The following is a 13,773-nucleotide window of genomic DNA, read 5'->3' as shown; positions in this document are numbered from 1 at the left end:
CTGATAGCTTCATATTTCCCCTTACTCCATTATGGTTACTATTTCCAAAATACTCTCCCACTGAGAGATCTGACACCTGACCAGGTTCATTTCCCATTACCAAATCAAGGACAGCCTCTCCTCTTGTACACTTATCTACATATTGTGTCAGGAAACCTTCCTGAACACACCTAACAAACTCCACCCCATCTAAACATCTTGCTCTAGGGAGATGTCAATCAATATTTGGGAAATTAAAATCTCCCACCATGACAACCCTGTTATTATTACACCTTTTCCAGAATCTGTCTCCCTATCTGCTCTTCGATGTCCCTGTTACTGCCGGGTGGTCTATAAAAAACACCCTGTAGAGTTATTGACCCCTTCCTGTTTCTAACTTCCACCCACAGAGACTCAGTAGCCAATCCCTCCATGACTTCCTCCTTTTCTGTAGCCATGACACTATCCCTGATCAGTAGTGCCACGCCCCCATCTCTTTTGCCTCTCTCCCTGTCCTTTCTGAAACATCTGGAGCCGAGCACTTGAAGTAACCGTTCCTGCCCCTGAGCCATCCAAGTCTCTGTAATGACCACAACATCATAGCTCCAAGTACTAATCCACACTCTAAACTCATCTACTTTGTTCATGATGCTTCTTGCAATCAAATAGATGCATCTCAAACCATCAGACTGAACGCATCCCTTCTCTATCACCTGCCTATCCCCCCTCTCACACTGCCTACAAACTTTCTCTATTTGTGAGCCAACTGCCCCTTCCCCAGTCTCTTCAGCTTGGTTCCCACCCCCACAGCAATTCTATTTAAACTCTCCCCAATAGCCTTAGCAAACCTCCCCACCAGGATATTGGTCCCACTCAGATTCAAGTGTAACCCGTCCTTTTTGTACAGATCATGCCTGCCCCAAAAGAGGTCCCAGTGATCCAGAAATGTTGCAGCTATATTGGACCCTGGTCAGACCCCACTTGGAGTACTGTGCTCAGTTCTGGTCACCTCACTACAGGAAGGACGTAGAAACTATAGAAACAGTGCAGAGGAGATTTACAAGGATGCTGCCTGGATTGGGGAGCATGCCTTATGAGAATAGGTTAAGTGAACTTGGCCTTTTCTCCTTGGAGCGACGGAGGATGAGAGGTGACCTGATAGAGGTGTATATGATGATGAGAGGCATTGATCATGTGGATAGTCAGAGGCTTTTTCCCAGGGCTGACATGGCTAGCATGCGAAGGCACAGTTTTAAGGTGCTTGGAAGTAGGTACAGAGGAGATGTTGGGGTAAGTTGTTGCTGTTGTATTTTTTTTAAATGCAGAGAGTGGTGAGTGTGTGGAATGGGCTGACAGCGACGGTGGCGGAGGCAGATACGATAGGGTCTTTAAAGAGACCCCTGGACAGGTATATGGAGCTCAGAAAAAGAGGGCTATGGGTAACCCTAGGTAATTTCTCAGGTAAGGACATGTTCGGCACAGCTTTGTGGGCCACAGGACCTGTATAGTGCTGTAGGTTTTCTATATTTCTAAGTTAAATCTGAATCCTTGCCCCCTGCTCCAATCCCTCAGCCACGCATCTATCCTCCACCTCACTCTATTCCTATACTCACTGTTGCGTGGCACAGGTAGTAATCCCGAGATTACTACTTTTGAGGTCCTGCTTCTCAACTTCTTTCCTAACATCCTGTAGTCTGTTTTCAGGACCTCCTCCCTTTTCCTACCTATGTAGTTGGTACCAATATGTACCACGACCTCTGGCTGTTTTCCTTCCCACTTCAAGATATCGTGGACAGTAGCCTGGGGTACATCTTGTCCGGTCCCGGAAATTTATCCAACTTGATACTTTCCAAAAGCTCCAGCACATCTTCCTTCTTAATATCTTAATATCTACATGCTCAAGCTCTTCAGTCCACTGCAAGTCATCACTACAATCACCAAGATCCTTTTCCATAGTGAATACTGAAGTAAAGTATTTATTAAGTACCTCTGCTATTTCCTCTGGTTCCATACACACTCTCCCACTGTCACACTTAATAGGTCCTATTCTTTCACGTCTTATCCTCTTGCTCTACTTTCACATCTTGCAATTCACTCCAAGATTCCATAGTCATGTATTACTGTCTATCATCCACCCTCTCTTAATGACTTCTCACCTTTCATGTCATCTTCAGCTATTTCAAGCTCGGGTTAAAGACACATTTCCTAAAGCTTACCATACATTCATTTATTACCTCTTCAAAACTCAAAATCTTTTCTATGATCCAGGCTATGGTTTATGCGTTCATCTTTTTTATAAACCCATAAACCCTAGCCTAGATCATTGCTGGTATCTGATATTATTTAATTCTTAGCGCCTTCAATGAAGCATTTTCAGAATGTATACTTTTTCTTACTGTAGTGGCCTCATTCGCAATGTAACAAGTAAAAGGTTCAAAACAATACAAGAACAGATTTAGCCAAGAACTTTTACATAATTATGTGTTCCTACCTATTTTGTAGAAAAATTAGAATTGGATTTGAACTTACATTTTCTGTAAGGGGGAGATTTTCAATCCTCTTTGTAAGATTTTGAAGCTGTGCATAATACCAGTCCTTTTCCTTCTCTTCCTTTTCAATCTCAGCAAGTAACAAAGACCTACAAAATAAAGAGAAACTCTACTGTTACAACACACAACTTGTTTAAAACAAGTACCAGGAATATCTGTCCAAATGGGAGATCATGTTGCCTTCACTTTCTCTGGTAAATTGCCAAAGGCAATTTTAATATTAATTCAGATAACATGCTGCTTTTTAAAGAAAGCAACTTTATGTCATATACCGTCCAACTTATTCTCAGATCAAGGAGAACATACACCTTCAAAAGACACACAGTCCACTTGCAATTAATTAAACAACTTCAGGTCAGAGTGTAACAGATGGGACTCCACAGGACTGCCAATTTCGGTTCAGCCTTCTGTCAACTGAGTCCTCTCCACTGCCGCCAATGTTGTCTCACTCAGAGTCTGACACAAACATTTGAAGGCCAGTTCAGCAGCTCACTGAATGCAGGCTTTGCCAACAAACTGCCTGGGGATGCCCAGTGGTCTAATATAAATAACTTTCTGAAGTCCAATTTTGATCTTAACCTATTGTGCTCGTATGTGGGGTAGTTCCACATGTATGCTCATGATATCGAGTTCCGACACCACCACAACATCTCCATATCTATATTTAAAGAAACAACAGAGGTGGACTTATACTACTGGTGGTTGTCTGTCGTGTACGATGATGACAGGAAACCTATGGAGGACAGTTTTTAAAATGGAAAAGCCGTTGCACTGGAGCACTTCCATTCTGTCAACCTCGGCAGTATTAGTCCAGTAGTACGAACAAGGGTCGGAAACTGGTTGCAGTGGATGACCATGCCTTGTCATGCCCTTCACTCTCCACGAAGTATTGCAGTACTGCCTTTCTGGCCGTTGGATCTCATCTGCCCAGTTTGCTGAAGGTGACTTCGCATGCTGGGGCAGGCATGTCCCTATCTCACTGGTGTATGGGGCTGCCGGCTGCCTTCACCTGGTTTAACCTGCCTGTCAAAGCCATTTACCGGGGTATGGCCACTGTTGCATGCAAATAGCTACTTGGATCCACTCTTATACCACTGGAACTCTGTTAAAGGATGCCAAATACTGGGAAGGCCATTATAGAGCTAACTTACAGGAAAGTTAGATGTGCAGAAGTCAAAGAATAATGTTAATGTAGTACTTTGGATACCTAAATATAGATAGGGGTAACAATAACAAAGGCAAAGCAGAGGAGGAGTTTCTGAAATGGGGTTAGAAGAGTTTTCTTATAAGTGTGTTTCTGGCCCAAAGATTTTGTTCTTGGAACTTAACTGAGCCAAATGTCATAGGTGTGAGTGGAAAACATCTAAGAAATATTGATCAAAATTACATAATGTTCAGAATAGCTGAGGGATATACACCAGCCCAAAATAATGAACTGGAGAAAAGCCAATTTCAATGTCTTATGTAATGAGTACAGATTTAACCTGGGTAAAACAGAATCAAAACTTGGCAGGCAAAGCTAAAGTTGAACAAATGAAGATATTTCAAGTGAAGCTGCTTTAGCCACAAAAACAAACAATTTGGTGGAGGAAGCCAGCAGGTCAAGTGGTATCGGCAGATAGAGCTATCAATGTCTGAGTCGGAACCCTGCATCAGGACTGGCAAGATGGCCAGCACAGAGAGAAAGGGAGATGGCGAGAAAGGAGGCCAAAGTGATTAATAGACTGAGGGGTGCATGATGACTGGCAGATTGCACCAGATAGAGGAGAAAAATAGATGTGGAGTTGGGAGATAGTAGCAGGAAATGAGAGACAGAGGCAAGAAAAGGGAAAGAAAATATTGAGCAATACACCCTATCCTAATTTTATGCGTCTTCAGACAATGCGGATTCACAGTTATGCGAGGAACCTATTTCTACCAACGTCTCCTCATATGTGTCCAAAACTCACAGTTATGCGAGGAACACTGCTTTCCTGCCAATACAAGTCAGGTGCGCACTTCACAGTCTCACTCCCACCACTCGGCATTGGTTTTGACAAGGTGTGGATGCACGATCTTGCACTCTTAAACTTCTGTTAGTTTTACCTATGGTGCAGTGATTTTGTACTTGAAATACTTAACTATGCCTCCTAAGCTTCCGATGTCAGGCCCTGTCCCATCAGCCGAGCGGCAGAGAACCGCTTTAACACTTGAAAAAAAGTTGGAAATTATAAACAGCGCGACATCAGCTGAAGGTAACGCAGCTCTGGGACGCTACTGCTGGGAACAAAATCTTGCTTTTAAAGTTCTTTCGTTGCATGACAATGCGCCAGCCCATCCTAAACACTTGGACAGCATTCATCCTAACATAACAGTGCGTTTCCTGCCGCCTAACACAACATCGCAGATTCAACCACTCGACCAAGGTGTAATCTGTATTCAAGGCGTATGTATTTTTTTTCCGGCGAACTATCTCTCAGATGCTGCAAGCAACAGACGATTTTGAAAATCCCAGGAGTTTACCGACGGTGAGGGAATGGTGGAAGTCGGAACACTTGGCGCATATGGCAATGGACATGGACCCACGTTTAGAACGGAGTCAGCATTTCAGTCATTCCCTGCCGTCAACCCTTCTTCCCTACACGCAAATTTATGCTGAAAAACCAAATGCTGCCGAGCAAACAACCCTCATCACTTTATTTAAATCGGTATCACCTTCTGCTGCCAGCAGCTCTAAGAGTTCTGTGAGTCTTCCTTCACCTCTTGCTGTGCTTGATATGATCCTGATGACCACAACCATCCACCTTATCCATGTAAAGCTGCCCGACAACACAACAACCACTCAACTCCCGTTGCGAACACATCTGCCACTGTTGGTGAGTACTGTACATCCTAGGATGTTAACTTTCTGTGATTTATTACATTGAATATTACCTTAAATTGATAAAATATAATACAAATGTTTTGTAGTACTGCTTTTGTGTCGTATTGGTATGAAAATGTGAATAAATTACAGATAAAACATATTTAGGAAGCCCTCTGGAACGCATTCCCATTTTCTCCATTTAAATAATTATTCACATTATGTGATTTCACATTATGCGTTAACTTCGAGGAACGTATCCTCTGCATATAACAAGGATAGGGTGTAGCTGGAGGTAGGTGGTGGGAGGGGAGAGTGAAGGTAGGAGACAGCAGCTGGAGGGAGGTAATCTTGAAAAAAGGACATTGATTGGAGGTGATAATGGGAACTTTAGACTCTTTCTCATCATTCCCCTTTATTGGGCACAGAGTCATAAAACACTACAGCACAGAAACAGGCACTCTGTCCCATCTAGTCTGTGCCAAATCATTAATCTGCCTAGTCCATTGGACCTGCAGCTGGATCATAGCCAACCATACCCCTCGCATCCATGTAATTATCCAACTTTCTCTGAAATGTTGAAGTCAAACTCACATCCACCACTTGAGCTGCCACACTCTCATCACCCTCTGAGTGAAGAAGTTATCCTCATGTTCCTCTTAAACATTTCACCTTTCACCCTAACCCATGTTATCTAGTTCTAGTCTCACTCAACCTCAGTGGAAAAAGCCTGTTTGCTTTTACCCTATCTATACCCCTCATAATTTTGTATACTGCTATCAAATCTCCCCTCAATCTTCTACATTCTAGGGAATAAAGTTCCAACCTGTTCAACCTTTCCCTACAACTCAGGTCCTCAGGTCTCAGTAACATCTTTGCAAATTTTCTGTGCACTCTTTCAACGTTATTGATATCTTTTCTGTAGATAGGTGAACAGAACTGCAGAAGATACTCCTTACCAACATCTTATGCAACTTCAACATAACATCCCAACTCCTGTACTCAATACTCTGATTTATGAAGCCCAGAGTGCCAAAAGTTTTCTTTATGACCCTATCTACCTGTGATGCCACTATCAAGGAATTATGGATCTGTATTCCCAGATCCCTCTGTTCTACCGCACTACTTAATACCCTACCGCTCATGTAAGACTATCTGGTTGGTCCTCCCAAAGTGCAACACTTCACACTTGCCTGCATTAAATTCTACCTGTCATTTTCAGCCCATTTTCCCAGCTGATCCAGATCCCACTGCAAGCTTTGATAGTCTTCCTCGCTGTCTGCTATACCCCCAATCTTGGTATCATCCACAAATTTGCAGATCCAGTTTACTATATTATCACCCAGATCGTTGATATAGATAAAAAACAATGCACCCGACACCAATTCCTGTGGCACACCACTAATCACAAGCCTCCACTCAGAGAGGCAACCAGTCTCTGGCCTTTTCCGTGAAGCCAATGTCTAATCCAAGCAATCTGAATACCAAGCAAATGAACCACCTTGACCAACCTCCCATTCAGGACTTTGCCATAGGTCTTGCTAAAGTCCAAGTAGACAACACCCACTGCCTTGCCTTCATCAACTTCCCTGGTAAATTTCTTAAAAAACTCCCTAAATCAGTCCCTATTTAAATACTTATACATCTGGACATGGGGCAGAGATATATATAGCTAAGGTGCCCAAGATGTTTGTACAGTAATTTTATGTGTTGCACTATACCGCTGCCACACAAAAAAACATATTTTATGCTATATGAGTGATGATAAATCTAATTCTGATATGGGTCTTTATTGTGGACTGAGAGTGGGCAGGTGTCAGGGAGAGGGGAATCATGGTTGTGAAAAGGGGAAGGGAAATGGGGGGGTGGGGGAGAGCAGAAAGCACCAGAGAGACATTCTGTAATGATTAATAAACCAATTGTTTGGAATCAAATGATCTTCCCTGGTGTCTCAAGGCCAGGGCTCAAAATCTCTCAAAAACCAAGGTTCCATAAACGTGTTATCTTTGCTTTTTACTCTGACAAGAACATACAAACTGTGTACTCTCAAAATTTCACTTTTGAAGGCCTCCTACCTATCAAGTACACCTCTGCCAGAAACAACATGTCCAATCTACAGCTGCCAGATTCTTTCTGATACCATCAAAATCAGTCTTTCTCCAATTTAGAATCTCAACTCGAGGACCAGACTTATCCATTTCCATAACTACTTTGAAATAAATGGTATTATGATCACTCAATGCAAAGTGTTCCTCTGCATAAACTTCTATAAGGAAACTTTCATGAACACATTTGACAAACTCTTTCCCATCCAGCTCTTTTACAGTATGGGAATCCCAGTCAATACGTAGAAAGTTAAAATCATCTACAAACACAACCTTATGTTTCCTGCAAAAGTCTGTGACCTCTCTACAAATCTGTTTCTCTAAACCCTGCAACTGTTGGGAGGTCTATAATATAATTCCATTAACATAGCCATATCTTTCTTATTCCCCAGTTTTACCCATAAAGCCTCACTAGAAAAGCTCCCTAGTCTGTCCTGTCTGAGCACTGCTATGACATTTTTTCCCAACTAGTAATGCCATCCCCTTTAATCCCACCTGCTCTGTCACACCTAAAACAATGGAACCCTGGAACATTGAGCTACCAGTCCTGCCCCTCCTGTGACCAAGTCTCACTTGCCATGTTGCCTCTCCACTCTCAGTCCTGGTACAGAACCTAAAACATCAATAATTTTTTTCCTCTCACAGATGCTGCTTGATGCATTAGATCCTCCAGATTATTATCCAGTGCGTGTAAATCAGTCCGTGAAACAGCGGGAGTATTTAAAAGTGAACAGTTTGTGGGAGTCGGCCATTTTTCTTGGCGGTTGATCGGGACAGGACTGCGCAAGTGCGTGTAAGTCAGTCCGTGAAGCAGCGGGAGTATTTAAAAGAGAGCAGTTTGATGGAGTGGGCGACGGAGTAGAGGGAGATAGAGTAGGAAGGCTTTGGCTCGAGAGGCTTCGGCGAGCAGAGGCTGAGGACGAGCTTCACTCCAAGTGAGGTAAGGCCGGGTAAGTTCCTTTAAAAGGAGAACAGTCTGCAGCGGTATTTTATTTGAAGCAAGGAAGGCGGTGAGGCTGCAGCGTATTGGGTAGGTCATGACAGCTGAGATCAGACTCGTGGTTTGTTCCTCCTGCAACATGTGGGAAATCAGGGATACTTCCAGTGTCCCTGACGACTGTGTGTGCAGGAAATGTGTCCAGCTGCAGCTTCTGGCAGAACGCGTTGAGTAGCTGAAGCTGCGATTGGATTCATACTGGAGCATCCGTGATGCTGAGAAAGTCGTGAATAGCACGTTCAGTGAGTTGGACACACCGCAGGTAAAGGCTACACAGGCAGAAAGGGAATGGGTGGCCACTAAACAGCGTAGCAGTAGGCAGGTAGTGCAGGAGTCCCCTGAGGTCATCTCCCTCCTAAGCAGATATACTGTTTTGGATACTTTGGGGGAGATGTCTCATCAAGGGAAGGCAGCAGCAGCCGAGTTCCTGGCACCATGGATGGCTCTGCGGCACAGGAGGGAAGGAAAAAGTGTGAGAGAGCTATAGTGAAAGGGGATTTGATTATAAGGGAAATAGATAGGCGTTTCTGCGGCCGCAAACGAGACTCCAGGACGGTATGTTGCCTCCCTGGTGCAAGGGTCAAGGATATCTCTGAGCGGCTGCAGGAAATTCTGGAGTGGGAGGGTGAACAGCCAGTGGTCATGCTGCACATAGGTACCGACGATATAAGTAAAAAACGGGATGAGGTCCTACAAGGTGAATTTTGGGAGTTAGGAGATAAACTAAAAAGTAGGACCACAAAGGTAATAATCTCTGGATTACTACCAGTGCCACGAGCTAGTCAGAGTAGAAATAGGAGGATATTTCAGATGAATACGTGGCTTGAAAAATGGTGCATGGTGGAGGGATTCAAATTTCTGGGGCATTGGAACCAGTTCTGGAGGAGGTGGGACCCGTACAAACAGGACGGTCTGCACCTGGGCTGGACTGGAACCAGTGTCCTAGGGGGAGCGTTTGCTACTGTTGTTCAGGAGGATTTAAACTAATGTGGCAGGGGGATGGGAACAAGTGCAGAGAGACAGAGGGGTGTAAAATGAGGGTAGAAGCAAAAAGTAGTAAGGTGAAAAGTAGAAGTGGCAGGCCGGCAAATCCAGGGCAAAAATCAAAAAGGAACACTTTTCAACATAATTGTATAAGGGCTAAGAGTGTTGTAAAAGCAAGCCTGAAGGCTTTGTGTGTCAATGCAAGGCGCATTCGTAACAAGGTGGATGAATTGAAGGTGCAGATAGTTATTAATGAATATGATATAGTTGAGATCACAGAGACATGGCTCCAGGGTGACCAAGGATGGGAGCTCAACATTCAGGGATATTCAATATTCCGGAGGGATAGACATGAAAGAAAAGGAGGTGGGGTGGTATTGCTGGTTAGAGAGGAGATTAACGCAATAGAAAGGAAGGACATTAGCCGGGAGGATGTGGAATCTATATGGGTAGAGCTGCATAACACTAAGGGTCAGAAAACGCTGGTGAGAGTTGTGTACAGGCCACCTAACAGTAGTAGTGAGGTTGGGGATGACATTAAACAGAAAATTAGAAATGCGTGCAATAAAGGAACAGCAGTTATAATGAGCGACTTCAATCTACATATAGATTAGGACAATCAAATTGGTGAGGGTGCTGAGGAAGAGGATTTCTTGGAATGTATGCGGGATAGTTTTCTGAACCAACATGTCGAGGAACCAACTAGAGAGCAGGCCATTCTGGACTGGGTATTGAGCAATGAGGAAGGGTTAGTTAGCAATCTTGTCTGCAAGGCCCTTTGCGTAAGAGTGATCATAATATGGTGGAATTCTTCATTACGATGGACAGCGACATAGTTAATTCAGTAACAAAGGTTCTGAACTTAAAGAAGGGTAACTTTGAAGGTATGAGATGTGAATTAGCTAAGATAGACTGGCAAATGATACTTAAAGGGTTGACAGTGGATATGCAATGGCAAGCATTTAAAGATCACATGGATGAACTGCAACAATTGTTCATCCCAGTTTGGCAAAAGAATAAACCAGGGAAGGTAGTGCACCCATGGCTGACAAGGGAAATTAGGGATAGTATCAATTCCAAAGAAGAAACATACGAATTAGACAGAAAAAGCAGCACACCTGAGGACTGGGAGAAATTCAGAGTCCAGCAGAGGAGGACAAAGGGCTTAATTAGGAAAGGGAAAAAAGATTATGAGAGAAAGCTGGCAGGGACATAAAAACTGACTGTAAAAGCTTTTATAGATATGTGAAAAGAAAAAGATTGGTTAAGACAAATGTAGGTCCCTTACAGTCAGAAACAGGGGAATTGATTATGGGGAGCAAGGACATGGCAGACCAATTGAATAACTACTTTGGTTCTGTCTTCACTAAGGAGGACATAAATAATCTTCCGGAAATAGTAGGGGACCGAGGGTCTAGTGAGATGGAGGAACTGAGGGAAATACATGTTAGTAGGGAAATGGTGTTAGGTAAATTGAAGGGATTAAAGGCAGATGAATCCCCAGGGCCAGATGGTCTGCATCCCAGAGTGCTTAAGGAAGTAGCACAAGAAATAGTGGATGCATTAGTGATAATTTTTCAAAACTCTTTAGATTCTGGATTAGTTCCTGAGGATTGGAGGGTGGCCAATGTAACCCCACTTTTTAAAAAAGGAGGGAGAGAGAAACCAGGGAATTATAGACCGGTAAGCCTGACATCGGTGGTGGGGAAAATGCTAGAGTCAGTTATCAAAGATGTGATAACGGCACATTTGGAAAGCGGTGAAATCATTGGACAGAGTCAGCATGGATCTGTGAAAGGAAAATCATGTCTGATGAACCTCAAAGAATTTTTTGAGGATGTAACTAGTAGTGTGGATGGGGGAGAACCAGTGGATGTGGTATATTTGGATTTTCAAAAGGTTTTCGACAAGGTCCCACACAGAGAATTAGTGTGCAAACTTAAAGCACACGGTATTGGGGATATGGTATCGATGTGGATAGGGAATTGGTTGGCAGACAGGAAGCAAAGAGTGGGAATAAACGGGATCTTTTCAGAATGGCGGGCAGTGACGAGTGGGGTACCGCAAGGCTCAGTGCTGGGACCCCAGTTGTTTACAATAAATATTAATGACTTAGACGAGGGAATTAAATGCAGCATCTCCAAGTTTGCGGATGACACGAAGCTGGGCGTCAGTGTTAGCTGTGAGGAGGATGCTAAGAGGATGCAGGGTGACTTGGATAGGTTAGGTGAGTGGGCGAATTCATGGAAGATGCAATTTAATGTGGATAAATGTGAGGTTATCCACTTTGGTGGCAAGAACAGGAAAACAGATTATTATCTGAATGGTGGCCAATTAGGAAAAGGGGAGGCAACGAGACCTGGGTGTCATTGTACACCAGTCATTGAAAGTGGGCATGCAGGTACAGCAGGCGGTGAAAAAGGCGAATGGTATGCTGGCATTCATAGCAAGAGGATTCGAGTACAGGAACAGGGAGGTACTTCTGCAGTTGTACAAGGCCTTGGTGAGACTACACCTAGAGTATTGTGTGCAGTTTTGGTCCCCTAATCTGAGGAAAGACATTCTTGCCATAGAGGGAGTACAAAGAAGGTTCACCAGATTCCTGGGATGGCTGGACTTTCATATGATGAAAGACTGGATCGGCTAGGCTTATACTCTCTGGAATTTAGAAGATTGAGGGGGGCTCTTATTGAAACGTATAAAATTCTAAAGGGATTGGACAGGCTAGATGCAGGAAGATCATTCCCGATGTTGGGGAAGTCCAGCACGAGGGGTCACAGTTTGAGGATAAAGGGGAAGCCTTTTAGGACCGAGATGAGGAAAAACTTCTTCACACAGAGAGTGCTGAATCTGTGGAATTCTCTGCCACAGGAAACAGTTGAGGCCAGTTCATTGGCTATATTTAAGAGGGAGTTAGATAAGGCCCTTGTGGCTAAAGGGATCGGGGGTATGGAGAGAAGGCAGGTACAGGGTTGTGAGTTGGATGATCAGCCATGATCATACTGAATGGCGGTGCAGACTCGAAGGGCCGAATGGCCTACTCCTGCACCCATTTTCTATGCTTCTATTTGTTGTTCCAGATTTCAGCATCTGATGTTTTTTGTGTCTGCCTCAACCACACACGAGGTTGACAGAAAATGAGGATGGGGGAGTAGGTTGCTTAACAAAAACAAAGTCAGATTGTTATTAAGGCATCCATTAGTTTTGCGAGACCATGGATCTGCGCCTGGAAAGTCTTCACTCTCCAGGGCGCAGTCCTGGGCAAGGTTGTATGGAAGACAGGCAGTTGCCCATGCTGCAAGTCTCCCCTCTCCACGACACCGATGTTGACCAAGGGAAGGACATTAGGACCCATACAGCTTGGCACTGGTGTCGTCGCAGAGCACTGTGTGGTTAAGTGCCTTGCTCAAGGACACAACAAGCTGCCTCGTCTGGGGCTCGAACTCATGACCTTCAGGTCTCTAGTCCAATGCCTTAACCACTTGGCCATGTGCCCACATTCAGATTGTTAACACAAGTAAGAAAGAGGGTGATTGCAAACCATTCAGAGATGTATGCAAAGAGAGAAAGCACAACACCAACAGCAATAACAAAAGGAAATACAAAAATATTCTCCAGCCACCTAACCGGGAAAAGCATCATCACAGGAGAGGAGAAATTCACAAGAGAAGAAAAAGGAAATCAGATGGACACAGAGTACATGTCTGAGTTGCTAAATGATCACTTTACATCAGCCTTTCCTCAGGAAGATACTGTTGGAAGCTCAGTATATTGCCGAGACTTTGGATGGACTGAAATAAAGATAAACTACAGGAAAGGTTAACCACAATGCAAGTGGGTAAGACTTCTGATCCAGATGGGAGTCAATCTTGGTTGCAAAGGACAAAGTATCAGCATCATAATGGACATCATGGCAGAGTCTTAAAGTGGCTAGGGATAATTTTTAGTGAGGCACTGGTTTTGTTTCCAAATTACTGCAGGTTCAGCAAAGGTGGCATTAGCTTGGAAAATAGCATATGTAACATATAAAAAAATGGGAGAGAGTAAGAATTAACTAGCAACACATCACAGCAAAAATGCTAAAATTATTATTAAAAGTGTTATAATAGGGTACTTGAAAATTCAAAGCATCTTTTGTGAAAAGAAAATCCTGTAAGACAAAATTTTGGAGCTTTATGAATAGGTAATGCACAAATTCAAATTTCCAGAAAGTAAAGTTTGGTGCCACACCAAAGATTATAGTAAAAAAATAAAAGCTTACAGTTTAAGAGACAATATATTGGTATGAATGGAATATTCATGCTAGCTAACAGGAGA

At 43.5% G+C, this 13,773-nt stretch overlaps 1 protein-coding gene across 1 annotated transcript in view; it reads right to left on the bottom strand.

Annotated features, from left to right (window-relative positions):
* Positions 1-13,773, bottom strand: part of LOC134357280 (adenomatous polyposis coli protein-like) — a 170,489-nt gene that overhangs the window by 50,781 nt on the left and 105,935 nt on the right. The window contains 1 exon segment of the mRNA XM_063068642.1: positions 2,509-2,617. Within this exon segment, the coding sequence (XP_062924712.1) occupies positions 2,509-2,617 (109 nt within the window).

Source organism: Mobula hypostoma, chromosome 16, assembly GCF_963921235.1.
Source record: "Mobula hypostoma chromosome 16, sMobHyp1.1, whole genome shotgun sequence".
NCBI lineage: Eukaryota > Metazoa > Chordata > Chondrichthyes > Myliobatiformes > Myliobatidae > Mobula > Mobula hypostoma.
This window is presented reverse-complemented; position numbering and strand designations above follow the sequence as displayed.